The 26759-nt window shown below is 45.9% G+C and overlaps 2 protein-coding genes across 5 annotated transcripts in view; both read left to right on the top strand.

Annotated features, from left to right (window-relative positions):
- The window catches only part of LOC121916218 (acyl-coenzyme A thioesterase THEM4-like), a 31394-nt gene extending 20711 nt beyond the window's left edge, over positions 1-10683 (top strand). For all 3 annotated transcript variants that reach the window (XM_042441059.1, XM_042441061.1, XM_042441062.1), the window contains exons 3-7: positions 5690-5849; positions 5977-6142; positions 7073-7183; positions 8027-8151; positions 8591-10683. In XM_042441059.1, coding sequence (XP_042296993.1) covers positions 5690-5849; positions 5977-6142; positions 7073-7183; positions 8027-8151; positions 8591-8637 — 609 coding nt within the window. In that variant the 3' untranslated portion in view covers positions 8638-10683. The remainder of the gene's footprint in view (positions 1-5689; positions 5850-5976; positions 6143-7072; positions 7184-8026; positions 8152-8590) is intronic.
- Positions 10684-16628: 5945 nt separating this feature from the next.
- On the top strand, positions 16629-25986 carry C2CD4D (C2 calcium dependent domain containing 4D). Of its 2 annotated transcripts, none has more exons than XM_042441281.1 (3): positions 16629-16680; positions 21552-21727; positions 23599-25986. In XM_042441281.1, exon 3 carries the CDS (start codon positions 23686-23688, stop codon positions 24748-24750), a length of 1065 nt encoding a protein of 354 aa, XP_042297215.1. In that variant the 5' UTR covers positions 16629-16680; positions 21552-21727; positions 23599-23685; the 3' UTR covers positions 24751-25986. The 2 variants fall into 2 exon arrangements, with proteins under 2 accessions (XP_042297215.1, XP_042297214.1); XM_042441280.1 differs by lacking the exon at positions 16629-16680 and adding an exon at positions 21009-21370.
- The last annotated feature ends 773 nt before the right edge of the window (positions 25987-26759 follow it).

Genomic DNA, 26759 nt, shown 5'->3' on the forward strand with positions numbered 1-26759 from the left:
CCCAAAATTGCCTCGCCCCTACTTTAGTTGCCTATTTCTCCTTTGCTTCTGGTTGCTGCCAGAAGGAGGAGAGATTTCTCGAACAAGTAACACAATATTAATTTCTTGAGAATCTCAATTCACCGTTGAAATTTCTTTTCCGATAGTGCAAATCCGGGGCAACTGTTGGGTGGCACTGGAGAGGTTGCAGGGGGCATTTTTGTATGTTTTGTTGGTCACACTGTGGCCTAGGAGGTATCCTTTTTTAAAACAAAACTAAGTGAATTGAAAGTCACCTTCTGTTTCTGAAGAAGGCCACTCTTGGTATAGAATGTCTCTAGAGGCACTGGGAAGCCTTTTGGGGCAAATAATTGACAAGGGATCACGAGTCCCCGAAATAGCTCTGGTTGCCATGCTTGCCTAAAACATGCTCTAACCCAAAAGGCCTGCAAAAATCAAAATATCAAAATAATTGCTTTTCATGCAAAGGCTAGAATACCCTGGAAGTACCCCGTCCTCAAATGCTGAAAGAAAAAGAAAATGCTCCGTTGAACAGATGGCATGTAGTTGTTTGGCCACAACCACATGAGAAAGCGACCGAAAGTGGAAAGTCAGTCCCAAATGCACACATTGTGGCCCCTTGAGGGATCAGAGGCTGCACATTTGTCCTCTGCCCTTCTGCTTTAATAGGTTACCAGAATGTGCCAAATATACTCATTGTGTTTTCAGTGGAGCCGTGCATTTGAGAATGCTATTTGGATCTACATCTATCTATCTCCTTGAACTGCCCTGAGCTGGTTGGAGGGGCTCTTTGCTTAGCACAACTATAATGCAAGCAGTTACCCTGGGCACACAACTCACGCCCATATAATAACTTTGGTGGTGAGGAAGTTGGCCTCCATATACTACTTATCCATCGTCCAAACCTTCCCATCAGTCCCAGGGACTGAGCGAGGGGTTGATTCCTAAGAGGATATTTTAGAACACATATAAAATAATACTATTTGGTCCAAGTCACTTGCTCTGGAAGACCCAGCTATTGTATGTGTGTGTGTGTGTGGAAACGTGTACTGAATTTCCAAGATCTGTATTCCACGCCCAGAAAAACATATATATAAAGTCTGTATTTCTAGGAACCAAGATAATAGTTTGAGTCTTATCATCCAAAATGCTTGGGCTGAAAACTGTTTTGGTTCTTGATTTTGTTCCGGATTTTGGAAACAGTTGCATATACAATCAGCACGACGTCTCGGAGATGGGACCCAAGTATGAACATTACCTGAAGGTAGTTATACACAATGTTTTAAATAAGTTTTTGTTTGAAACAAATGTGAACCATTGGAAAGCAAAGATGTCACTCTCTCAGTCAATCGTTGGACAATTGTGGGTATTTTGGCATTCTGAATAAGGGGGACTCAACCTGTGGAAGGTTCCTTCCAGTGACAATTATTGAAGAAGTAAGGGTTGGTTATTAAGGGAAGACTTGTAATCTTTATGATCATGGAAGACTACTTAGTTTGGAAAAGGTCTCCCAAACAATGCCTCCTGGAAATGTATCTGAGGGTGAACCTACAAGATTTGCACAGATCACTATGGGTAACGAATAGGACCAGACCAATACCGACTGGGATACTAGTTAGAAAAAGCAGCACAGCTGGGGTTCAAGGGTGTGTAAGGGAATGCCCCAAAGCTGGTGTGAGTGACGTTAAAGGCTTTGCTTCTTGCTCGAACCAGGATGGAATGCAGATGATGAGGAATTCTGACCGGCTCCGCTCAAAGACAACTGGCCAGAGGAGAGGACATGGCTTCCTTATGGGAGGCGCAAGAGTGTCACTTGGATCATGCTTGGTGCGTAGGGAACTGATTGCAGTTGGATGAAGAGACTAGTTGGGGGTTGGTGGGAGAGACAGAGAGACAAAGAGACAGAGAAGAAAGAAGATGTGTCAATTAGTCAGGAACAAGTTGAGTTTCCCCTCGACCGGCTCTATGTCAATGCCTTGACAAGCTGGCCATTAAACATCCCATGGATTCTTTGAGGAGGTGGTGTAGATGCTAATAACAGATGTTGCTACTGTTATCTACTGATGATGATGAATTTATATGCTACTCTTTCCCCTAACATAACCCAAAAGCTTTACAAGTCGCTAAAATTATAACAGGGGGGAAAACACACACAAAATATCACCTCTCTCTACATATATAAATACAAGTAGGGTACAAGTTGGTATTTCTCAAAGCTACAGATTGATCATGTTAACTGGCAAGCTCAGGGTCGCTAGGATGCCATGGCTGGGTCAAGCAAGTGCGTACCTGTGGCATCTGCATGAATGGTTCGCCCTCGACGCTCCGCCATCTCTCCAGTGACAAACACCTTCCTGCCCTCCACCTCGTCCAGTTTGCTCTCCACCAGGACCCAAGAGCCCAGTGGGGTGGGGCTGTGATGAGAAAAGTGTGCTTGTCATTAAAAAGAGGGCTTACTGTTCCGTTGTTAGCAAGAGCATCACTGAATCCCTCAGGGCCCTTGAACAGGAGAGGTTTAGGGGGCAAGTCTGACTTGAAAGTTCACACGCTGTGTGTTATGTGCCTTCAAGAGACCTCTTGACTTACAGCGACCCCATGATTTCATAAGGTTTTCTTCAAAGGAATCCTCAGTGGGGCTTTTGCCAGTTCCATCCTCCGAACTATAGCCTACAGTCCTGGCATTTTTGACAGTCTTTCATGCACAAACTAACAGGACTAACCCTGGTTAGCTTCTAAGATCAGACCAGACCTGGAATCTTTGGGTAGACTGATGTGTGTGTATATGTGCCTGCATAGTTTCCAGACCAGACAAGATATGGAACCTTTAGACAAATAGCCTGCAACTTTACAATGTATGAAATCATTGTTTAGATTATATACTGCCGATTGCTCATGTGAACCTATAGGCATCCCCTGTGTTTCAGCACCCCATGTTTCAACAACCTGTTCTCTCTACCCTCTAAATTACTATCTGGTACCATATATTCCAAGTATGGTTCGCTCTTTCGACCATGTGTAGAATTAATGTGTTCTGGTTGTGTATAATTCTTGCACGCAGGAGGTTGCTAGATGGCTCTTGTGGTACCTTCCAGTTCTATAATTCATTGAAAGGCATACATATTCACATACATACATTCAGACCAAGTCCCAGCAGCTGAGCACAGGCAGGAGGAGTTCATGACAAAATCCAATCCTGACTGCTAAGTTGTACTTTTCAGGCACAAGAACATTCTATATTACCTTTTATAGTTAATGTTGAGGTTACGTCATCACCTGTAAGTGACACACATAGCCAGTGATCCGAGGACCGTGTCCAAAAGGTTGCGATGGAACCTCCCTGTGCAAATCTGGAAAACGAAATGGAAAAAAAGAACGCAAGAACAGTTGGACCACAAGGAGAGAAGTAGGAGATGGACAAAAAGATGAAACCATATCAAAGGCAGAACTGCGGGGGGGGGGGGAGACGAGGGTGGCTTTCGAGGCATAAAAAACCTGGGTTTGGAATAGAGAGACAAGTAGACTCTGTTCAATGGACTTTGTGGGCAGCTGTGCCTACCAATCTGCAGTGTAACTGGAAGAGGGAGGGAACGGGAAGATTGAAGGGAGTGGGCTAAAGAGATAGAGGCAAGGGAAACCTTCACCATTTACAAGCATCTGATGGTACTAGCCTTGGGGGGGGGGTTGTCAATGTGAACCCCCCAATACATGCCCCACATGAAGTTTCTGTGGCCACTTTTGAGCCCTTTTCTGGTTTTCTGGCAGCCTGGGAAGCAGCCAATTCATAACAGTTTAATCCTAGAACATGTTGGTAGTAGCGCTCATATTGGAAGGCTTGAGTTACGACACATGTCTGCAGTTTAAGGGCAGCAGCAGTGTCTGGTGGGGAAATCAGATGAATAAAATCTCACAGAGGAACCACGAGGGGGGTTTCTACGTTGGTGGCCATCATGGTGGGACAGGAGAAGGTCCTCCCATTGGTGGCATAGGTGGGGATAAAGGGAAAACCACACTTTTGGTGGCAGTAGTAGTGGGATAGATAGAAACCCAGTAGTGGCATGAGTGAGATTAGTGGAAATCCTACATCTGGCAGTCTCAAAATCAAAACTAAGCTTTCAAAAATGGGTTTCCACTTTGCCACTTTGGGGTGGCATTTGGGGCAATCTGTGTAGATGCAGTTTAGATGCAGCTGTTGTCCACCTCATAAGAATATCACTTGTCTCTATAAACTAGGAAACCTGGGTTGTTCTTTTAAGCCTCACCTGTGGGGGTCCTCAGATAAGGACACAACTGGAAGACACATGTCATCCTTTCTCTGAGCGGTTCAGGAACAGACGTATTCAAAGCCCATGCCTTCAGCGTCAAGGTTCCTGAGGAAGAGACGAGTGCCTCTGTCCTCAGTTGTACTTTGCTTCACACTCTCTGTGGGAACAGCAACAGGGAAGATACCATTAACATCAGATACCCAACGGAGACAGTGCTTAAATTTGCAGAAAAGATTTTAATGGAGAGAGGGAAAAAAGCGTTGGAACAAACGAATCCTTACCCGGTAGTAGTGTGCTAGTAGCGCCGATAAGAAGTCAACCTTTCCCACGTCTTGTCTTTCGTCATCTCTGTGAGCTTGTTGAACTGATCCATCATCTCCTGGCTCCAGCTCGAATTAGGGAGGGAATAATCCTTTAGCTTCCCAGAATGACAGAGAGGATCTGATGGGGTTGGGGGCGGGGAGATTGACAAGTTATATGAAATATAGATGGGCATCAAAGAGAGAGATTCCCGTTCCTGGTCACCAAGTATCCTTTCTCTTCTCTCAGCAAAGGGCTATCTGCATTTTGAGCTGCTGATCATTTGACTTGCTGATATCCTACACGGCATACCCTCCAGGTACAAAGTCGCACACAAGTTTTTCTAAACCCATCTGGACCCCCTTAGAATCAGAATCATAGGGTTGGAAGAGGACCACAAAGGCTCACAGTCCAACCCCTGCCATGCAAGGAAATCACAATCAAGCATCCCCGACAGATGCCATCCAGCATCTATTTAAGACCTCTAAGGACCTTATGGGGAACGACTTAGGGAGCTGGGGATGTTTAGCCTGGAGAAGAGAAGGTTAAGAGGTGATATGATAGCCCTGTTTAAATATTTGAAGGGATGTCATGTTGAGGAGGGAGCAAACTTGTTTTCTGCTGCTCCAGAGATTAGAACGTGGAACAATGGATGCAAGCTACAGAAAAAGAGATTCCACCTCAACATTAGGAGGAACTTCCTGACAGTAAGAGCTGTTCGACAGTGGAACACACTCCTTCCTCGGAGAGTAGTGGACTCTCCTTCCTTAGAGGTCTTTAAACAGAGGCTGGATGGCCATCTGTCGGGGATGCTTTGATTGTGATTTCCTGCATGGCAGGGTGTTGGACTGGATGGCCCTTGTGGTCTCTTCCAACCCTATGATTCTGTGATTCTAAGGGGGTCCAGATGGGTTTAGAAAAACTTTGTGCGACTTTGTTACCTGGAGGGTATGCCTGTAGTATATTAGCAAGTCAAAATGATCAGCAGCTCAAAATGCAGATAGCCCTTTGCTGAGAGAAGAGAAAAGGATACTTGGTGACCACAGAACCTGGAATCTCTTCTCTTCTGATGCCCATCTATATTTCATATTAACTTGTCAATCTCCCCACCCCCAAACCTCATCCAGATCCGTCTCTGTCATTCTGGGAAGCTAAAGGATTATTCCCTCCCTAATTCGAGCTGGAGCCAGGAGATGATGGATCAGTTCAACAAGCTCACAGAGATGACGAAAGACAAGACGTGGGAAAGGTTGACTTCTTATCGGCATACTCTAGCACACTACCCGGGTAAGGATTTCAGTTTTGTTCCAACGCTTTTTTCCTCTCTCAATTCAAATCTTTTCTGCAAATTTAAGCACTGTCTCCATTTTGGGTATCTGATGTTAATGGTATCTGCCTGTTGCTGTTCCCACAGAGAGTGTGAAGCAGACGTACAACTTGAGGGACAAAGGCACTCGTCTCTTCCTCAGGAACCTTGACACTGAAGGCATGGGCTTTGAATATGTCATGTTCCTGAACCGCTCAGAGAAAAAGATGGCAGGTGTCTTCCAGTTTGGTCCTTATCTCGAGGGACCCCCAGGGTGAGGCTTAAAAAGAACAACCCAAGTTTCCTAGTTTATAGAGACAAGTGATATTCTTATGAGGGATGACAACAGCTGCATCTAAAGCTGCATCTACACAGATTGCCCCAAATGCCACCCCAAAAGTGGCAAAGTGGAAACCCATTTTTGAAAGCTGGCTAGTTTGTAGCTTTGAGAACTGGCCAGATGTGAGGATTTCCACTAATCTCACTCATGCCACTACTGGGTTTCTATCTATCCCACTACTGCCACCAAAAGTGTGATTTTCCCTTATCCCCACCTATGCCACCAATGGGAGGACCTTCTCCTGTCCCACCATGATGGCCACCAACTGTAGAAACCCCCCTCGTGGTTCCTCTGTGAGATTTTATTCATCTGATTTCCCCACCAGACACTGCTGCTCCTTATAACTGCAGACACTGTGTCTGAACTCAAGCCTTCCAATATGTAGCGCTACTACCAACATGTTCTAGGATTTTAAACTGTTATGAATTGCTGCTTCCTAGGCTGCCAGAAAACCAGAAAAGGGCTCAATAAGTGGCCACAGAAACTTCATGTAGTCATGGGGCTGCATGTATTTGTGGGGGTTTCACATTGACAACCCCCCCCCCCCAGGCTTAGTACCATCAGATGATTGTAAATGGATGAAGGTTTCCCTTGCTCTCTAGTCTCTTTAGCCCACTCCCTTCAATCTTCCCGTTTCCCTCTTCCAGTTACACTTGCAGATCGGTAGGCACAGCTGCCCACAAAGTCCATTGAACAGAGTCTACTTGTCTCCCTATTCCCAACCCAGGTTTTTTATGCCTTGCAAGCCACCCTTGTCTCCCCCCCCCCCCGTTCTGCCTTTGATATGGTTATCTTTTTGTCCATCTACTTTTCTCCTTTGTTGTCCAACTGTTCTTGTGTTCTTTTTTCCATTTCGTTTTCCAGATTTGCACATGGAGGTTCCATCGCCACCGTTCTGGACACGGTCCTCGGATCACTGGCTATGTGTGTCACTTACAGGGTGATGACCGCTAACCTCAACATTAACTATAAAAGGTAATATGAATGTTCTTGTGCCTGAAAAGTACAACTTAGCAGTCAGGATTGGATTTTGTAATGAACTCTCTCCTGCCTTGTGCTCAGCTGCTGGGACTTGGTCTGAATGTATGTATGTGAATATGTATGCCTTTCAATTGAATTATAGAACTGGAAGGTACCACAAGAGCCATCTAGTCCAACCTCCTGCCGTGCAAGAATTATACACAACCAGAACACATTAATTCTACACATGGTCGAAAGAGCGAACCATACTTTGAATATATGGTACCAGATAGTAATTTAGAATGGTAGAGAGAACAGGTTGTTGAAACATGGGGTGCTGAAACACAGGGGATGCCTATAGGTTCACATGAGCCATCGGCAGTATATAAATCTAAACAATGATTTCATACATTGTAAAGGTGCAGGCTATTTGTCTAAAGGTTCCATATCTTGTCTGGTCTTGGAAACTATGCAGGCACATATACACACACATCAGTCTACCCTAAAGATTTCAGGTCTGGTCTGATCTTAGAAGCTAACCAGGGTTAGTCCTGGTTAGTTTGTGCATGAAAGACTGTCAAAAAATGCCAGGTACTGTAGGCTATATTTCGGAGGATGGAACTGGCAAAAGCCCCACTGAGGATTCCTTTTTGAAGAAAACCTCATGAAATTCATGGGGTCGCTGTAAGTCAAGAGGTCTCTTGAAGGCACATAACACACAGACGTGTGTAACTTTCAAGTCAGACCTTGCCCCCTAAACCTCTCCTGTTCAAGGGCCCTGAGGGATTCAGTGATGCTCTTGCTACAACGGAACAGTAAGCCCTCTTTTTAATGACAAGCGCACTTTTCTCATCACAGCCCCACCCCACTGGGCTCTGTGGTCCTGGTGGAGAGCAAACTGGACCGAGTGGAGGGCAGGAAGGTGTTTGTCACTGGAGAGATGCGGAGCGTCGACGGGCGGACTGTTCATGCAGATGCCACAGGTACGCACTTGCTTGACCCAGCCATGGCATCCTAGCGACCCTGAGCTTGCCAGTTAACATGAGTCTATATCTGTAGCTTTGAGAAATACCAACTTGTACCCTACTTGTATTTATATATGTAGAGAGAGGTGATATTTTTGTGTGTTTTTCCCCCCTGTATTAATTTTAGCGACTTGTAAAGCTCTTTGGGTTCCATTGTTAGGGGAAAGAGTAGCATATAAATTCATCATCATCATAGTAATAACAGTAGCAACATCTGTTATTAGCATCTACCACCTCCTCAAAAGAATCCATGGGATGTTTAATGGCCAGCTTGTCAAGGCATTGACATTAGAGCCTGTCGGAGGGGAAACTCAACTTGTTCCTTGACTAATTGACACATCTTCTTTCTCTTCTCTGTCTCTTTGTCTCTCTGTCTCTCCCACCAACCCCCAACTAGGTCTCTTCATCCAACTGCAATCAGTTCCCTCTAGCAACCAAGCATGATCCAAGTGACACTCTTGCGCCTCCCATAAGGAAGCCATGTCCTCTCCTCTGGCCAGTTGTCTTTGAGCGGAGCCGGTCAGAATTCCTCATCATGCATTCTCATCCTGGTTCGAGCAAGAAGCAAAGCCTTTAACGTCACTCACACCAGCTTTTGGGGCATTCCCTTACACACCCTTGAACCCCAGCTGTGCTGCTTTTTCTAACTAGTATCCAGTCGGTATTGGTCTGGTCCTATTTCGTTACCCATAGTGATCTGTGCAAATCTTGGTAGGTTCACCCTCAGTATTACATTTCCAGGAGGCATTGTTTGGGAGACCTTTTCCAAACTAAGGTAGTCTTCCATGATCATAAAAGATTACTAAGTCTTCCCTTAATAACCAACCCTTACTTCTTCAATAATTGTCACTGGAAGGAAACCTTCCTACAGGTTGAGTCCCCCTTATTCAGAATGCCAAAATACTCCACAATTGTCCATACGATTGACTGAGAGAGTGACATCTTTGCTTTCCAATGGTTCACATTTGTTTCAAACATAAAACTTATTTAAAACATTGTGTATAACATTACCTTCAGGTAATGTTCATACTTGGGTCTCATCTCCGAGACATCTGCTGATGTATATGCAACTGTTCCAAAATCCGGAGCAAAATCAAGAATCCAAAACAGTTCTAGTCCCAAGCATTTTGGATAAGTGAGACTCAAACTATTACCTTGGTTCCTAGAAATACAGACCTTTAATATATATGTTTTCTGGGCGTGGAAATACAGATCTTGGAAATTCAGTACACGTTTCCACACACACACACACATACAATAGCTGGGTCTTCCAGAGCAGTGACTTGGACCAAATAGTATTATTTATATGTTGTTCTTAAATATCCTTCTTAGGAATCAACCCCTCGCTCAGTCCCTGGGACTGATGGGAAGGTTTGGACGATGGATAAGTAGTATATGGAGGCAACTTCTCACCACCAAAGTATTATATGGGCGTGAGTTGTGTGCCCAAGGTAACTGCTTGCATTATAGTTGTGCTAAGCAAAGCAGCCTCCAACCAGCTCAGGGCAGTTCAAGGAGATATAGTGTGTCCAAAATAGCAATTCTTCAAATGCACGGCTCCACTGAAACACAATGAGTATTATTTGGCACATTCTGGTAACCTATTAAAGCAGAAGGGCAGAGGACAAATGTGCAGCATCTCTGATCCCTCAAGGGGCCACAATGTGTGCATTTGGGACTGACTTTCCACTTTCGGTCGCTTTCTCATGTGGTTGTGGCCAAACAACTACATAGCCATCTGTTCAATGGAGCATTTTCTTTCAGCATTTGAGGACGGTGGTACTTCCAGGGTATTCTAGCCTTTGCATGAAAAGCAAATTATTTTTAATATTTTGATTATTTGCAGGAGCCTATTTGGGTTAGAGCATGTTTTAGGCAAAGCATGGCACCCAGAGCTATTTCGGGGACTCGTGATCCCTTGTCAATTATTTTATTTTGCCCCAAAAGGCTTCCCAGTGCCTCTAGAGACCATTCTATACCAAGAGTGGCCTTCTTCAGAAACAGAAAGTGACCTTCAATTCACTTAGTTTTGTTTTAAAAAAGGATACCTCCTAGGCCTACAGTGTGACCACAAAACATATCAAAAATGCCCCCTGCAACCCTCCAATGCCCCCTGCAACCCTCCAGTGCCACCCAACAGTTGCCCCGGATTGCACTATCGGAAAAGAAATTTCAACGTGAATTGAGATTCTCAAGAAATTAATATTGTGTTTACTTGTTCGAGAAATCTGCTCCTTCTGGCAGCAACCAGAAGCAAAGGAGAAATAGGCAACTAAAGTAGGGGCGAGGCAATTTTGGGCTGTCATTTTATTTATTGTAAAGGAAGAGCCTTTGGATAGAGGAATAAGGAAATACTCAAGGGTTTCCTTCCTCCGAAGCACTTACGTTTTACTGACAGGGTATATTATCTGTATACTGGTTTGATTATTGTATGTATAATTAGAGATTTCCTTTGGAGGTCTATGTCAGAGATTATATTTTTGGCCGTAACTGTGTTGTCGGAGTTTTTATTTCCTTGGCTGATCATTGATTTTGCACCACCTGCCTTTAGGGTCTGTATTCGATCGATAACTGAGTTCAGAATAAACCGGCTGGGTTTTTGGGATTAGGAAACCCAATTATGAACAAAACAGGGATATGGAACCATTTATCAATTGCTACAAGTTTACCTGCCACTGTTTATGAGACACATAGCTTTAATCCATTTGTCAATCCAACTAGGTAACACTGTGGGGCTTCTGCCCCTTTATCCCATGGCTTTTCCACCAGGGATGAGGGTCTACCTAAACCTCCACTGCCAAGGGAAAACCGCTTACCCTTGGTTATGGCAGTGAAGTTTGTGGTGCTCCTCACATTTGGTGGGAGTAGAGGACCCTATCTCAGCCCCCAGTGTAAGAACTTTACCTTGTTCCACCTGTGTGACCACCAGCTGTGATGGACCCCTTAAATACCTTCAAGATCCCTGTGTGAGATGGTGCGACTTTTATCCCCAACAGGGACCACCTGTCATAACACACCTTCTAAAGTCATCTGTCATCTGTTCGGGATGCTTTGACTGAGAGTTCCTTCATGGCAGGAGGTTGGACTGGATGGCCCTTGTGGTCTCTTCCAACTCTATGATTCTAAAGTCTTGATGGTTCCTAATCATGGAGCTCTCTCTGAGTCCTGTGGCACTGTGGGACCTCTGTTCCCTTGTGGGAGATGGCAAAGGCTGAAAACACACCACACACACACATCCTTTATTGAATGGTGAAGAAAGAAGGACCAATCCCAATGGCTGTTGAATCAGAGATGCTAATTTGGTGCCAAGCATTGGCCATCAATCTCCCAGGAGCTCCCCTGTGTCTTTGTTGTTCTCGACCATCATCTGGGTTGCATCAGGGGAAGAGTCTGGGCCTGATGCTTGAGCCTTCTTCTTTCCCCTAGTTGCAGGGGGAACCCTGCTCTTCCTCCTCTGATCCTGAAATCAGACTTGAATGGATGGACAATATGGCTGGTGTGAAGTCAAAGGCTTTCATGGCCAGCATCCATAGATTTTTGTGGGGTTTTCGGGCTATGTGGCCATGTTCTAGAAGAGCTTATTTGTGACGTTACCCAACTCTCTTCCATGCCAGCATTCTCCGAAGATGCCAGCCACAGATGTAGATGAAACGCCAGGAGTAAACTCTTCTAGAACATGACCACATAGTCCAAAAAACCCACAAAAAATCAGTATGGCTGGTCTTCAGGCATCTGCTGAGTGTCTTCTACAGTAAGGCTGCCCCTTCTTCAGAAAAGCTCTGAAGGGAGAGGTATGATGGTGGTCTGCTTGGGCCAAATTGTTCAGCATCTTGAATAAATTCAAGCAACAAACCAGAGCCAACCCTCTGGAGACAACTTCATAGAAAGCTATCTAGGGACCTGATTTTCCACCTTAGGTCTGCCTGCTTACTGACTCCCTGAAATCAACTCCAAGCCAGAAGGGGGATATTTATCTAAAGAACTACTCCTTGAACTCAAAATGCAAGACGCAGACCAGCTATACACAAACACAGAGGAGACCTTACATAGCCTGCGGGTTTAAATAAGGCGATCTGGCATCCTGCTGGAGCTTCAGAGATGATTGTGTCCCTCTCTGAAGGTCAAGACTGGTGCTTGACCTGCCGCTTCTGCCTTTCTCTAAATAGCTTTCTTTCAGGACTAATGAAAGTCTTCAATGACTTAAAAGAGAAATCCTTGCTCACTCCCTGCTGCCCACTTGCTAATGAATGTAAGAAAAGGGGCAAGGAAATCAGAATAGTTTGGAATTATGTCTTGCTTTTACCTCCCACCATGGTTTTAAATTCTAGCATTGCAAGAAAAATGTCCCTAACGAAAAGATGCAGCTGGACTTATTTGAATTGTAGGTTGTGTAAATCGGGGTGGGCAACGGCGGAAGGCAAACATGCAGGCTGGCCCTCGGCCCACCCCTGGTGTGAATGAAGCACTGGCAAACAATGTTAACACAAAAGACACAATGCCAATTATAATTTGTAAGATCTTTTATCTCAGCTAGAAGCAAGCTATGTGGAAAAGGAAAACATCTATTTAAGGCTGCAACCCAAGGACCTTCAAGCAATAGCAGGGAAGAAGAATAATCCAGGTCAGTACTTTGGAACCTTTTGACTTTGGCATGCCTTGGTTCTTTTCAGATAGAGGAGTTGAGATATTTAGCAAACGCACAGCTCTAATGGGGCAAGGAGTCCTCATTCTCTCTAGAAGTCTAATTCTCTTCTCTTGATCATGGGGTGAGACTCAGCAATTCGCTGGCGGTCAAGCAACCTCTCTCCTTCGCTCACCTTCTCTGGGTTCAGGCTCAGATTGCTGGGGCCTTCTCCATACAAACTCTCCTTCCAAGGTCTCAGGTTCACAGTGGTGCTCCTTTCCCTGACCCTCTTCTCTCTCTGCTGGAGACCCTTTCTTTTTCTCAACTGTGGCTTTAAGCCCAGTCAACAGGGACCTTCTCTGATCTCTTTTTCTTTTAAGGTCTTCACAAGACTGCTTCTTTGCCTTCGAGACATCATCCATCGGCATTGCTCCAGGAGCTTGACCTTCTCTCCTCTCGCACTCTTTCGCAAGGAGTTTAGACCTATAATAGAGGGGATTCTTCCAGGCGTTTTCTTCCAGTGCCACCTGACAGGACCGAGACCTCTTTCCCTCATCTTCAGAAGATTCAGAATGCTGTCCTTGTGATGACTCTCTACTTTCGCTCCTCTTTTCCAGTGGCTTAGAGTCATAACACCGGTCCCTCCCTTGTCTGTCTTCTCTCTGGCGGAGATCTGCATCTTGACAACTCCTCTCCTCAACATCTCTGCAATCCAAGTATTCTGGTTCATAATAGCTCTGCTTTTTTGGGCCATCCTCTCTTGGTGTTGATTTATGGGCTTGAGAAGTTCTCCGGCCAGATTCACAGAAATGCCGGTTCCTCTGAACCTCCTTTTTCAGCCCTGCTTCATGTCCTTGAGGTTTGCTTCTCTTCCTACCATCCCTCTCCAGAGTTTCAAAGTCACGGCATTGCTGCCTCTCTTGGTTGTTTTCCTTTGGACTGACAGTCTCACGTCTTGGAGACTTTTTCTGCTCAGCTTCCCTTTTTGGGTAAACAGGTTGGTAGCACTGCTGCCTCCTCTGCCTCTCCTCTCTAAATACTTCTTCGCATCTCTGAGATCTTCTCCTTCCATTTTCCCTCTCCAGGTCTTCAGATCCATAATATTTCTCCTTTCTTGTTCTGGTGGCTTCATGTCCTTGGATGCTCCTGCACTCAACTTCTCTTCTAAGCTCTTCAGGGTGATAACACTGTCGCCTTGCCTGCTTCTCCTTTCTGAATACTTCTTCACATTCATCAAACCTTCTCCTTCCATTTTCACTGTCCTGGTCTTTAGCTCCAGAACACTGCTCCCTCCTTGGACACTTCTCTCTCAGCCTGGTGGCCTCATGTCCATGAAGGCTCCTGCACTCAACATCTCTTCCAAGGTGACCAGTGCGGCAACTTTCCTGCCTCCTCTGCCTCTCCTCTCTAAATCCTTCTTCACGTCCCTGATGTCTTCTCTGTCCATTTTCCTTGTCCAGATCTTCAGCTCGGGGACTATGCTCCCTCCCTTGACTTGCCTCTCTTTTTCTGGTGGCTTCATGTCCCTGAGCGCTCCTGCACTCATCATTTCTTCCAAGGTGGTCAGAATGCTGCCTTCTCTGCTTCTCCTCTCCAAATCCTTGTTCACATCCCTGAGATCTTCGTCTCCTGCTTTCCCTTTCCAGGTTCTCCCATCCATATTGTTTCTTTCTCTCTTTGCTCTCCTCTCCAAATTCACATGAGAAACACCTTCTACACTCAGCAATTCTTTCTTGACATTCAGGTTCTTCATACTGCTGCTCTTTCCTCTGCTTCCCCTCCTCAGCTTCATCTGCCCACCTCCTCCTCCTCTCACCTTCTTTTGGTTCAGGTTCAAATGGGCTGTGCAGGTTCTCTCCCTCCACTTGGCACTCAACCTCTCTCTGTCGACATAGCTTCTTCTTTTCCTCTCTTTTTGCCTCTTGGTAGGAGTCTCTCTCTCTTTCATCACTCTCCCATTGCTGCAGCTGAAGTAAGAGAAGGGCTCGATCCTCCTCTTCTGCCTCCTCCTCATCCAGGGAAAGATCTTGGTCCTCTTCTTCATCCTTCCATGCCTCACAGTCCTTGGACTGCCAACATGTCTTCACATCAGTCTGCTGTTTGGACATGCAGCATCCTTGGCCCATGTCTTCATCCTTCCACTCGTAAAGCTCAGATCTGCAATCATGGTGGCATCTCTGGGCCTTGGACTCTTGTGGAAGGCAATTCCTCTTCTCTTCCGAACCTCTCTTACGATCACATGGATGGAGACACATGTTGTCAGCATCTCTTCTCCCGTGGATTTTGGTTCTTTCCCATTCTTTCTTAGTACCTTGGTGGCAGGGACTTTCCTCCCTACGTGGGACTCTTTTTATGAGGTAACAAGTGGTATTTCCCTTTTGGAAGAGGCGTTCCTTTGCCCCCATGTCATTGTAGCAAGCCTTGGCCACTCCAAAGATGAGATGCAGATACTCATCGAAGTCAATCAAACCTTTTTTGCCTTCCAGCTGGTGCAAGGCCAGGTCAAGGGCCTTGTGGTCACAGGGGTCCTGGGAGGTGGGGGAAAGGAGGAAAGAAGGAAATCAACTCTTTGGATTGTGTGAACTGATAACATGTCACCTCTGACAAAGCCTCCTATTAAGAGCCTCAAAGCATTCCCAGCTCCTTTTTGGGGTATGTTCCTGGTTATTAATTATCAAGAATATGAGTCTAATTTTCCTTCTCTTACATTGCTCATCTGGGTGGCAAAATGCTACACAGCAGGCAGATGGATGCAGTGTTGGCTCACTAAAGCTGGTGAGACCCACTGGCCACACCAAACTCATTGAGTAAGGACTGTGGGACTAGATACCTGGGACAGAATGGTGCCATATATATATATACATACACACCCCTTCACATTCCTCTGAGCCTGCTCTGTTCTGCCTTTTTCCATCTGTAGGGACCCAGAGAGTAGAATCAGTGTAATTGAGCTATGGCAGATGAATGCGTCAAGATGAACTCAATGGCCTCTGGTCATGATATCTACATATCATGGCCAATACCAATGGCAAAGGCCTTAGAAGACTGATGGGAAAGGGAAGCAAGGGAGTTTTATGTACATCTGTCCTGCTACTGGCTTCTCAATGGGGCATCCTTTCTGCCCCTGTGGGAAGTGAATCTTGAAATAGGTAGTTGCTCGTATCCATCATGACTCTTCTTATCCAAAATGAAACATCAGCCAAAGCATTATATGGTGCTTTAGTGTTCATGCACATTCCTTTATACTGGGAGTCGAAACCATGTGCCTCTCTATATATTGTTGGACTCCAGATCCCAGCAGCCTAAGCCAACATAGCCAATGATGAGGGATACTGGCAGCTGGAGTCCAAAGACATCTGGAAATGTGCATGATTCCCATCCTGATTTACATGGACATAGTGATTTTTTGAGTGTTGGACTACAACTCGGGAGACCAGGGTTCAATTCCCAGCTCAGCCATGACAGCTGACTATCTAAGCCTTGGAGGAAGGCAACAGCAAACCACCTCTGAACAAAAGAGAAGACCCCATGATATGGTTGCCTTAGGGTCGCCATAAATCGGAGACAACTTGAAGGCACACAGCAACAACAAGTCTTAGAGACATGTCACATTGCAATGCTACATTCAGCCCTGGAATCTGTAGAACCCTGTTAGTAATAAGAAGTCTTAACCAATCGCATCAGCTGTGGATTTAAATGGAAGGGAAGCATTTTGTGTTGTGGTTTCTGCTTACCTTGATGGCCTCGGCGAACTCTTCCTGAATCAGTAACTTCATCTCCTTCTGGTTTAGGGTGAAGGTGCCCTTGTGACACTGGGCATACTGGTGGAAGACCTCAGCAATGGCGTGGATGCTCTCCAGAAGGTAAGCCATCTTCCAAGTCGTTTCTCTGTGGCCTGGAGAAGGAACAACTCTAGTTAGCCCAGGATTAGTCTCTTATTTCTCTATCCATCACACTCATCATTCTTGAACCGTCCACCAAGTGCCCCATATTAATTGCCATGGTACACCCCACAGTGAAATCCCTCAGACCCTTACAAAATGTGACCTAACCTTTCTCCACGCATTTGGATTTTCAGTTTCTTGGGAACAGCCTCTTTAAAATGGAGCTTCATCTAAATGTTTGCATCACAGTGCACATTCTTTGCTCTTCCTATTAGGAGATAGCATGAAATTTCAGCTCACCTTGGTTGGTCAGTATAGCGGTCTGCAGGCTTCCAAGCTGTGGATTGGAGAGCAGCGTGGAGCTGGCTGCCTTTTATACCCATCTTAATTGTGTCACAGAAGGTGATCTCCTCCTTGGATCATGGTTTGAGTCATCTCCAGCCTAACCTGGCCTGTTACACAGAGTTCTTTCAGATTTCGTTATTCATTTCCCCTCCAACTTGGTCTGATAAAAACACTTTCTTCCACCTTTTGAACCAGAAACGGCATCAGAAAATGTACCAAAAAGGACTTTTGTCACTGTAAGAACTGTTGAATGGTGGAATAAATTGCCTTGAAGGGTGGTGGACTCTCCACCTTTGGAGGTCTTTAAACGAAGGTTGGGTGGTCTCTGTTGTACAGAACTGTACTGTCCAGATGAAGAGAAAAGATAGAAGCATATAGTTTCACTTTGGCATGTGTCCAGTTCTGGGCACAACAGTTTTAGAAAGATATTCACAAGCTGGGATATGTCTGAAAGAGGATAACCAAGATGGTCAAAGGTCTGAAAATCAAGCCTCATCTTAGGGACTTAGGGAGCCATGATGTATGTTCACTTTGGAGAAAACAGAGAAGTGATACAATAATCATCCTCAGATAATAGTAAGAATAATAATTATTATTATCATTATTATTTATACCCCGCCTCTCCAGTTGGATCGAGGCGGCTTACAGTACAAGTAAAAGTGCAATGAAGAATAAAACCCATTATCCCTTCCTCCCACGCAACATTTAAAGATGTCCAAAGGGCTATCATGGAAGATGGAGGAAGGTTTCCTGTTCCTCCATAGGATAAGTCTCAAAACCAGTGGATCCAAATTAAAAGAAAAGGGATTCCAATGAAATATTATGATGATAAGAACTGTTCAGCAACGGAACCAACTACCAACTTAATATGAATTGGTTTTATATGCTTTTGTGTTTGTTGTTCCCCACCATAATCCACAGGAACAGGTAAGAAATCATCATCATCATCCAAAATGGTGTATTTTCCTTTGTTGGAAGTTTTTAAAGCGGATGTTGGATGGACGCCTGTCTGTGTCCGAATCAAACTAGGCGAATCTGAGGTACCCTTTCGATGTCTACATTTCTAAGGTTCCTGATTCATTTGGGCTAGTAATATCCTTGGACAAGACCCAGTTACATTACAGGTCTGTTAAGCTGGGTTTAGCTCCTAACTTCAGAGGCAACATGAGAACTGAGACGCAGTCATGAAAACAAAAAGTGAACCATGGAACAGCTGGAGGAAGGATGAAGTGAATCCCGCTTTAATGAATAATAACTGGGTCTCTGCAAAACAAATGCGCTCATTAAATCCTGGGAATAGGAAGTTCTGCCCAGATTATCTCCAAAGTCATTCGGGGATCATTCTATGAAAAGCCCGTTTTCTGAGCCTGCGAAAAGGATGTGAGTAATGCCAGGCCGCAGACGCTGGAGTTACGTCTCCTCTCCCCAGATGGGACTAATTACACCTTGGGCGCTTTGGTAACGACTTTTTAATTATCTGGCCATCCCCTAATTAAAATGGGACAGTGTCAATGGAACAGAAGGATCTGTGTAGAACAGCTTAAGGTTGGCCAATCCAGTGGACAATATTGGGTCAGATAGACCAAGGGTAAGACCTTCCTATGCAGAAGGTCTCAGGTTCAGCCTCCAGCGGCATCTCTAAGTAAGGAACAAATCCTGCATGAACCCTTCAAGAACCATGGCTTCCAGCCAGAGATGACAATCCTGGGCTGGAAGAAATGAGAATCTGATTCAACATAAGGCAGCCGCCAATGTCCATCACAAGAATGGAGTAATAAAGACTCATACAGCCTTGAATATTTTGTTGTTGTCAGCTGACGTCAGATCAACTTTGACTTATGGTGACTTTATGAATGAGAGACCTCCAAGTCACCCACCAGAAAACAAATGCTTTTATTTAGAGATGGTCTAATTGGTTAGCACAGTGATGGCGAACCTATGGCACGCGTGCCAGAGGTGACACTCAGGGCCCTCTCTGTGGGCACACATGCTGTCGCCCCAGCACAGAGTTTGCCAGAGTTTGTTACTAGAAAGCCAGAGGGACGTGGCACTTTGCAATAAATAAGTGGGGTCTGGGCTGCAGTTTGGGCACTTGGTCTGTAAAAGGTTCACCATCACTATTGGGTCTCTTGCTGTTGTTGTTGTTGTGTGCCTTCAAGTCATGTTTCACTTAATGGCAACCCTAAGACGAACTTATCATGGGATTTTCTGGGCACGATTTGTTCAGAGGAGGTTTGCCCATGCCTTCCCCCTGAGGCTGAGAGTGTGTGACTTGCCCAAGGTTACCTAGTGGGTTCCCATGGCTGAGCAGGGAATTGAACTCTGGTGTGATGGCCAACCTATGGCATGTGTGCCAGAGGTGGCACTCAGAGCCCTCTCTGTAGGCACATGTGCCGTCGCCCCAGCACAGAGTTTGCCAGAGTTTGTTACTAGAAAGCCAGAGGGACATGGCACTTTGCAATAAATAAGTGGGTTTTGGGTTGCAGTTTGGGCACTCGGCCTCTAAAAGGTTCACCAACACTCAAACCACTGCGCTATGTTGGGTCTCATAATACAACTTACTTGGAGGAGACAATAACAGGCTGGGCTGGACCAGGGATGATTCAGATGATGATCCCATTTATCAGACAATGTTCCTGCAAACATGAAATAACGTGAAGTTAAAGCGAAGGCTCCTGAAAGTGAAAAGCTGCCATTTTTTTGTGTTTTACCTTTGCTTTAGCTTTGTGTTATTTCATGTTTGCGGGAATGAGGTGCGCTAAACTTTCCGCATTTGCAGGATTTTAAAAATGTAATTCTACTCCAAATCCCATTTCTCAGCGGGATTTTGCTAGTGTGATAAGGTCCATTGTTACCTTCCCTATATCCTCCTTATGCCCTCCACCTTCCTTGGACAACATCTATTGTATTATCAAGAAGAATCACCCCCCTTTCCCTACTTATCCTTTTTTCTCTATAGGTCCCTATCTTATATTATGTCTATTATGTAATCTCTTACCTCAGGAGAGCTTGTAAATAAGAATCGGTGCTGTTTCTTTTGCGTCAATCCTTCCAGGGGCTTCTTACTGGGTTAAAAATGTATTGGCAAGTCAATCCACACAACCACATTTCCAAGTGGGAAAACTCTCTCTCTTTTTCTGCTTTTCAAACTATAGTATCCTGTGGCGGGGCGTTCCACAGCCTGAGCGAATACGGAAAGAAAGGAAGTTGCCAAGCAGCAAATGTCAAAACACATCCTTGAAGTTTACTGGGCAGAGACGGTTTTGCGGTGTTTTGTTTTTGCATGCCAAGAACGATCCTGCGCACGTGGCACTGAGGTTTGGGGCAAGGGGAAATGCAGGAACTGACCTACATTCATGCGCTCCATGGTGTGGCAGAAAACAATGGTGCTCAGTAAACCTTGCCCCCCTCCACAGTCCCAGGAAAGGTCACCGTTTTCCAAGCTCCGATTCCACCACCTTTTCTTTCTGAGACGCCCAAAAGGGAGATCTTGGCTCTCAGTGAATGGATCAAATCCTTTGACAATCCTTAGATGGATTGCAAAGGGAACACCAATTAAGTTCTTAAATTTCCTTGCTTTGAATTGAGGGGGGGGGGGGAAATACTCTTCCTTCTTTCCTTCTTTCCTTCTGTCTCAGAGTTCGCCAAACCTCCAATAGATCATGAGCTGGGGATGTTTAGCCTAGAGAAGAGACGGTTAAGAGGTGATATGATAGCCCTCTTTAAGCACTTGAAGGAATGTCATATTGAGGAGGGAGCAAGCTTGTTTTCTGCTGCTCCAGAGAATAAGACCCGGAGCAATGGATGCAAGCTGCAGGAAAAGAGATTCCACCTCAACATTAGGAGGAACTTCTTGATAGTAAGAGCTGTTCGACAGTGGAAGGCATTGCCTTGAAGAGTGGTGGAGCCTCCTTCCTTGGAGGTCTTTAAGCAGAGGCTGGGTGGCCATCTGTCAAATATGCTTTGACTGAGAGTTCCTGCATGGCAGAATGGGATTGGACTGGATGGTCCTTATGGTCTTTTCCAACCGTACGATTCTATATGAGGACCACACCAGAAGCACGTTGAACCGGAGAGACGAGTCCCTTGACAGTGGCCTATGTGCGTTGCGTAAAGCAGTAACAGCTCACCGTAGCGAAGAGAAGGGGCTTAGCGCTCAAGCATTTGCAAACATTTGCCGTCGCTCGGAAGAATGGCTCCTTTGTATTAGCACTCCCAGCAAGAAAACCAAAGTGGAGAGGCCTCGGGGCACGGGGCCAAAGGAACACAATTGCGGGAGTGAAATGTCAGTCTGACGCTTGAGCAAGAAGAGGAATCAAAACAGGTCGCTCAGCCTCTGGAAATAGCTGTGTGTTGTCACCCTTTGCTTCGTGGTTGTTGTTGTTGTTTCTGTCCTTATTCCCCCACCCCACCCCAAGTGACTTATGTTCTGTTCTTCGGCATACTCCTGTCCATACTTTACCTTTCTGGTGTGTTTTTTGTTTCGTGGTTTTTCTACCCTCAAGAGCCCTCTAGTGGGAAACAGAGCCGTGAGTCACATAAGCGAGTGACGTTGGAGTACCCAAAGTATAAACAGCAGGATGAATGCCTTACCAGGTGCCAGCTGGTCTTCTGAAGCTCAGAAGAAGCAAGCGAGGGGATGCCACCCGGATGGAGAGACAGAACGGGGGCAAAATGGCAGGTACGTTGTGCCAGATTGAGGGTTGGCGGGTTGGAGAGAAAGTTTGCCGCTCCAGAAACGGAGAGGAAAACTTTTCCAAGCGGAGAGATGCCATGCCATGCCATGCCATGCCCATCTTCCCGACGGAGGGGAACAAGAGGTTCTTGAGACTTATCCAGAGGGGTACCTCGCAAGATTGTTGTGGACTAACAAAAATCTGGCTTTTGCTTATTGCTTGTTTGGAAATGATGCAAAGTTCTCTTTGGCTTTGCAGAGAGAATAAAAAAATTAACTTTGAGTATTAAAATGAGGATAAGGAAAACGGTGTGAAAGATTGGAGCCCAGGTACTGTATTAAAGAGACTGTGGAAGTTTTGTATTCAATATATAGATTGGTCGGAGGGTAATTTTAGCAACCTTCTGTATTGTGCAACTTTTGTGGAAGCTAGTTTTTATGTACTTTTTGTAGATATTAAAAATACAGATTGAAAAATGAAGAAGAGGAGAGAGGTAGCTAACAGGGAGTGAGTTGTAACTGACCGACCGACAGATCCGTATAGAATCTTTTCAAAACAGAAGCATTTAATCTTTTTCTTTTGTTTTCTCCAAAGAATAAGAAGTGTAATATAATAATAAGTCATATTAGAATTAAAGTGGTAAATCGTGGTAGACAAGACAAGAGTCTCTGCAGATATTCCTCCTCCACAGCCCAGCTTTTGAAGAACCTCTCACCGCAGGAAAAGAAAAGAGTTTAAATTATTTGATTTTCCAGGAAGAATGCAAAGTCACAAAGGTTTGCGTCTCCGTTCGGCTGTACACACGGATGCTTGCACATAGCTCCCCATGTTCGAGCCGTCTCTTGACATTTCAGGAACTTTTCACAGGGCTCAGGAGACCATAGGACTAACGTCAGCGGGGAAGAGCAACTTAGCTACGCTCTGGCAAGCTTGCTATTTCATGGCTGGGTTCCATTTTGGGGGGGTTTGGTGGTTGGAAATGTCTCTCCTTGCTGATGAAATAGGCAGGAGGAGTAAAAAAAACATCACAGGAATGTATAGGAAGTTCTTGTTGCAAGCAACGTTGCCTCATGGTTGCAAGCACATTTCGCCTTGGTTCAGGGTGGGAAGGTAGCTTTCAGGCTTCATTGTCCACTGTGTAAAACAAGGCTGGGATTTATGCATCCCTCCAGATGTTGTTGGACTACACCGCCCAGCAGCCAGCTTTGGGACATCAGCATTTGGAGGGATACATACTTCTTAGATTTGCTGCTAAGGGTGCAAAGCCTCTTTCAGCTCAAGGGTTGAATTCGCTGCTGAGGAGTTCTGGAAGGGAGTGTATTCCAGGAGTGGACGGTGCCAAGGGGAAAGTGGTTGACACTACCATATATATAACTATTGCATATAACTATAACTACCATGGCTCCATGCTACAGAAACCTGGGATTTGTAGTTTAGTGAGGCATCTGCAATCTTTGGCAGAGAAAGCGAAAGATCTTGCAAAACTACAAACTCCAGCCTTCCATAGGAGTGGTGTCAAGTTGCATTATTTCTACAGCAAAGCACCCTAGGACTGTGAAGTCGAAGGCTTTCATGCGCCAGCATCCCTAGTTTTTGGTGGGATTTTTCAGGCTGTGTGGCCATGTTCTAGAAGAGTTTATTCCTGTCGTTTTCGCCAGCATCTGTAGTTGGCATCTTCAGAGAATGCATATTCTCACCCATGCCAGCATTCTCTGAAGATGCCAGCCACAGATGCTGGCGAAACATCAGGAATAAACTCTTCTAGAACATGGCCACAGAGCCCAAAACACCCTAGGACTGTTTGTGGCTCAAACAACTGAAAATAATGCTTATCTTCCAATGGTCTTACCATTTCTCTGTCTTTTTTCCCTGACAGACTTCAACTCTGACTACCCGCCATCTCTGTGGGCATCTATCTCACAGGCCGTGTTGACCTCCTTCAGCTCTCCCCTCACAACCTGAGATGTTCTCCAGAAAGAAAGCCTCCAAACTTCCACCTGTGCCCTGCCCCAACGTGCTCACTCCAGACAAAATCCCTCCGTTTTTTATCCCGCCCAACTTGGCTACCCTTCAAGGCCGGCGCTCACGCAAGAGCAAGGCCGAAGAAGCCTACGAGGGCCGGTCGGCCACAGACCACATTATCCAAGTGGAGAACTCGGAGGAAATCCAGGCCGACGGACATCTCCATGGGGCCTCCTCCATGCCTCAGCTCTCTGGCCTCCCCTTCCTTCCTGAGAGTCCACACACTCGCCGACGGGAGTCTCTCTTCCATGGTGGACAATCTCTCCACCAGTGCCACGTTGCCACCTTCTCCTCTCCAACCACAAGACCCCTATCGCACCCTGGTTTGGCTCCGGACAGTGACACGGCTTCCTCTGCCGAGACTTCCCCTTACAGCTCTCCACTCCTGATGCGCTCCTTGGGTGCCGTTCCATTGTGTCATGCCCACAGGCATCGCCGGAGGTTTACGGGCCGCTCCAGTAATGTCCTCACAACTGCTCGGCCGAGTTCGTTGTCCACGGAGGAGACCAGTTCCACCGACACAAGCCCCAGCTTCCCCCGCCGGGAAAAGGAGTCCTTCTGGGGTTGCCTGGCCCCTCCGCCACATTTGCCGGCTTTCCCGCTGGGCTGGATCCGTTGCCATGAGAGGCTCACCAAGGAGGTGATGCTGACGGTGAGCAAAGGGGGACGACTGAGGCTCTCCAGCGAGTACTTGCAACCACAAGGGAGGCTCCGCATCCGGTTGGTGAGTGCCGAGGCCTTCTACCCTTCCCATTGTGACCCACGGCACATCCACTGTTGTGTCTCCCTTCGGCTGCGCCCGGGGGCCAGGCAGAAGCAGCGCAGTGCCATCGTGAAGAGGAGCCGAGACCCCATCTTCAATGAGGACTTTTTCTTCGAGGGTGTCTCCTCCGACGAACTTCCCAGGCTCAGCCTGAGGCTCAAGGTACTGAACAAAGGCTCCGGGATGCGGAGGGACACCGTGTTGGGCGAATGCGATGTCCCACTTGATTCTCTGTTGCCCTGAAAGGGGAAACAACACACAGGAAGTGGTACAATGGCATCAGGAAGAGGCAGGGCTATTGGGAGAGCCTCGTTCGGTTACTCCCTTCATCTCTACAATAGAGTTTTCCCAACAAAAGTGTTGGGAAAAGTCTCCTTTCCTCCTTATAAAGGGAGCCCTGGTAGGGCAGTGTTTAAATGCCGGTACTACAGCCACATGGTTCTGAGTTCGAACCCAGGGCTCCACGGTTGACTCAGCCTTCCATCCTTTCATCGGTCGGTAAAATCAGGACCCAACTTGTGGCTTACAGATCGTAAACAGCTTAGAGTGCTGCGTTCACTGATAAAGTGGCATGGAAATGTAAATGCTATTGCTATTATATTTTGACCCAAAATGGCCACAGTCAAAAAGATGGATGGGTTGAGACCCGAATCGATCCATAAACGCCAAGAAGAATCAGCTCCTTCCCAATTTTTGGTCGATGCTCTCATGGCTGGTTGCCAGCAGGGGGCACTGTTGGGTTGGTCTCTGCTGCTCTTGGGCGCCACCAATGCCGCAGGCCAGAAGTGGTACTGCAGCTTCTTTTCCAGCTGTCATCAAGCGACGCAAGTAGGGTGGGGTGGAACGATGGGATTTCGCATGATCCTTTAAAACCCCAGATTATATATTGGCTGGCCCTTTTGTGTCAACAACTCCATGAGTAAAACCCATGGCTCATACAGCTGGTTTCCATTGCTCCTTCTCATAGCCGACTCAGGAGATGAGTGCCAAAGGCTAAGGAGCCGAAACAAGAGGTGGAAGGCAAGAGGGAAGCGTGAGTGAGGTTGGGGTGCTCTGAAGGTTTGGAAGAATGGGGGGAATTCACTAAAAGAGTGACCACCACCCCCTTCACACACAGAGACACAAAAGCCACAGAGAATTGCGCATATTCATTGTGGCATGGAGACACCTTTCGCAGCAGCATGTGGTGTGGAAATGTATCCGCAATATGTTCAATAAGGTAAAAGCAGGAAAGATACATTGCCATATGATGGGAAAAACTGGTACCCAGATGGACAGATAGAGAACTGGTTGGACAGGTGGGAGGATGGATAGCTATGATATGATATGATATGATATGATTGAAGAAAGGGTGGATGAAGTGGTATAGATAGGCAGACAGAGGAGCTTATCACATGAAGGAGATCCAGGAGTTTATCCCGTGAATATCCTGGAAAAATCATGCAATTACGTGTAATGATTTTGCACAAAACCCGCCATTAAAATGGTCACAAAGAAGCATTAACACACATCCTTTTGCTTTTGGGACTTCAGTGACAATGCCTTTCCGATATCACTTTGTGTGATAATCATTCACGCAACGACTCGCCATTTCTGCTTTATTTGCGGGACGCTTTAAATGCAATTTAATCTCTCTTTAATGCCGAAATCAGCCCCAATATGATCAACTCCAGATAGACATGGATAGAAGGGAGGGAGGATAGATAGATAGATAGATAGATAGATAGATAGATAGATAGATAGATGTATATGGTGTATATGAAGCGTCAGTGAATATTGTGTTTGGACTTGGGCCTGTCTCCAAGGTATCTCATTTTTATGTGCAAATGCAGGTATTCCGAAATCGAAAACACGTCTTAAGAAAGAGTCAACCTGTGGATGGATGGAGAGAGAGAAATGGATGAAGGCAGAAAGAAAGACAGATTGACGGATGGAGGGATAGATGAGAGGTAAAGAGGAAGGACAGAATAGATGAGCGGGCGGGTGGATGCATAGATAGATAAATGCGTAGTTGACAGAGACAGAGATAGATAGGTAGACGGAAGTGAGGGAGATGGCTAAGTAGATGAATAACAGATAGGTGGATAAATGGACCGTTATTTTAGCAAACAGTTCTGCACCTATCGCCATGCTCTGTGACGTCCTGCCTCCCTCACCCTACGCACAATGTGCGCACTGAGCATTGGCATGACATTTTGCCTCTCGTCTCTCTTTCCGCATCCCTCCGCATTTGGGGCTTTTCCTTCCCCTCC

The sequence above is a fragment of the Sceloporus undulatus genome, chromosome 9 (assembly GCF_019175285.1).
Source record: "Sceloporus undulatus isolate JIND9_A2432 ecotype Alabama chromosome 9, SceUnd_v1.1, whole genome shotgun sequence".
NCBI lineage: Eukaryota > Metazoa > Chordata > Lepidosauria > Squamata > Phrynosomatidae > Sceloporus > Sceloporus undulatus.

What these genes read in the sequence shown, in the direction of transcription:
- C2CD4D (XM_042441281.1), top strand. Translation starts at nt 23,686, where the DNA reads ATGTTCTCCAGAAAGAAAGCCTCCAAACTTCCACCTGTGCCCTGCCCC.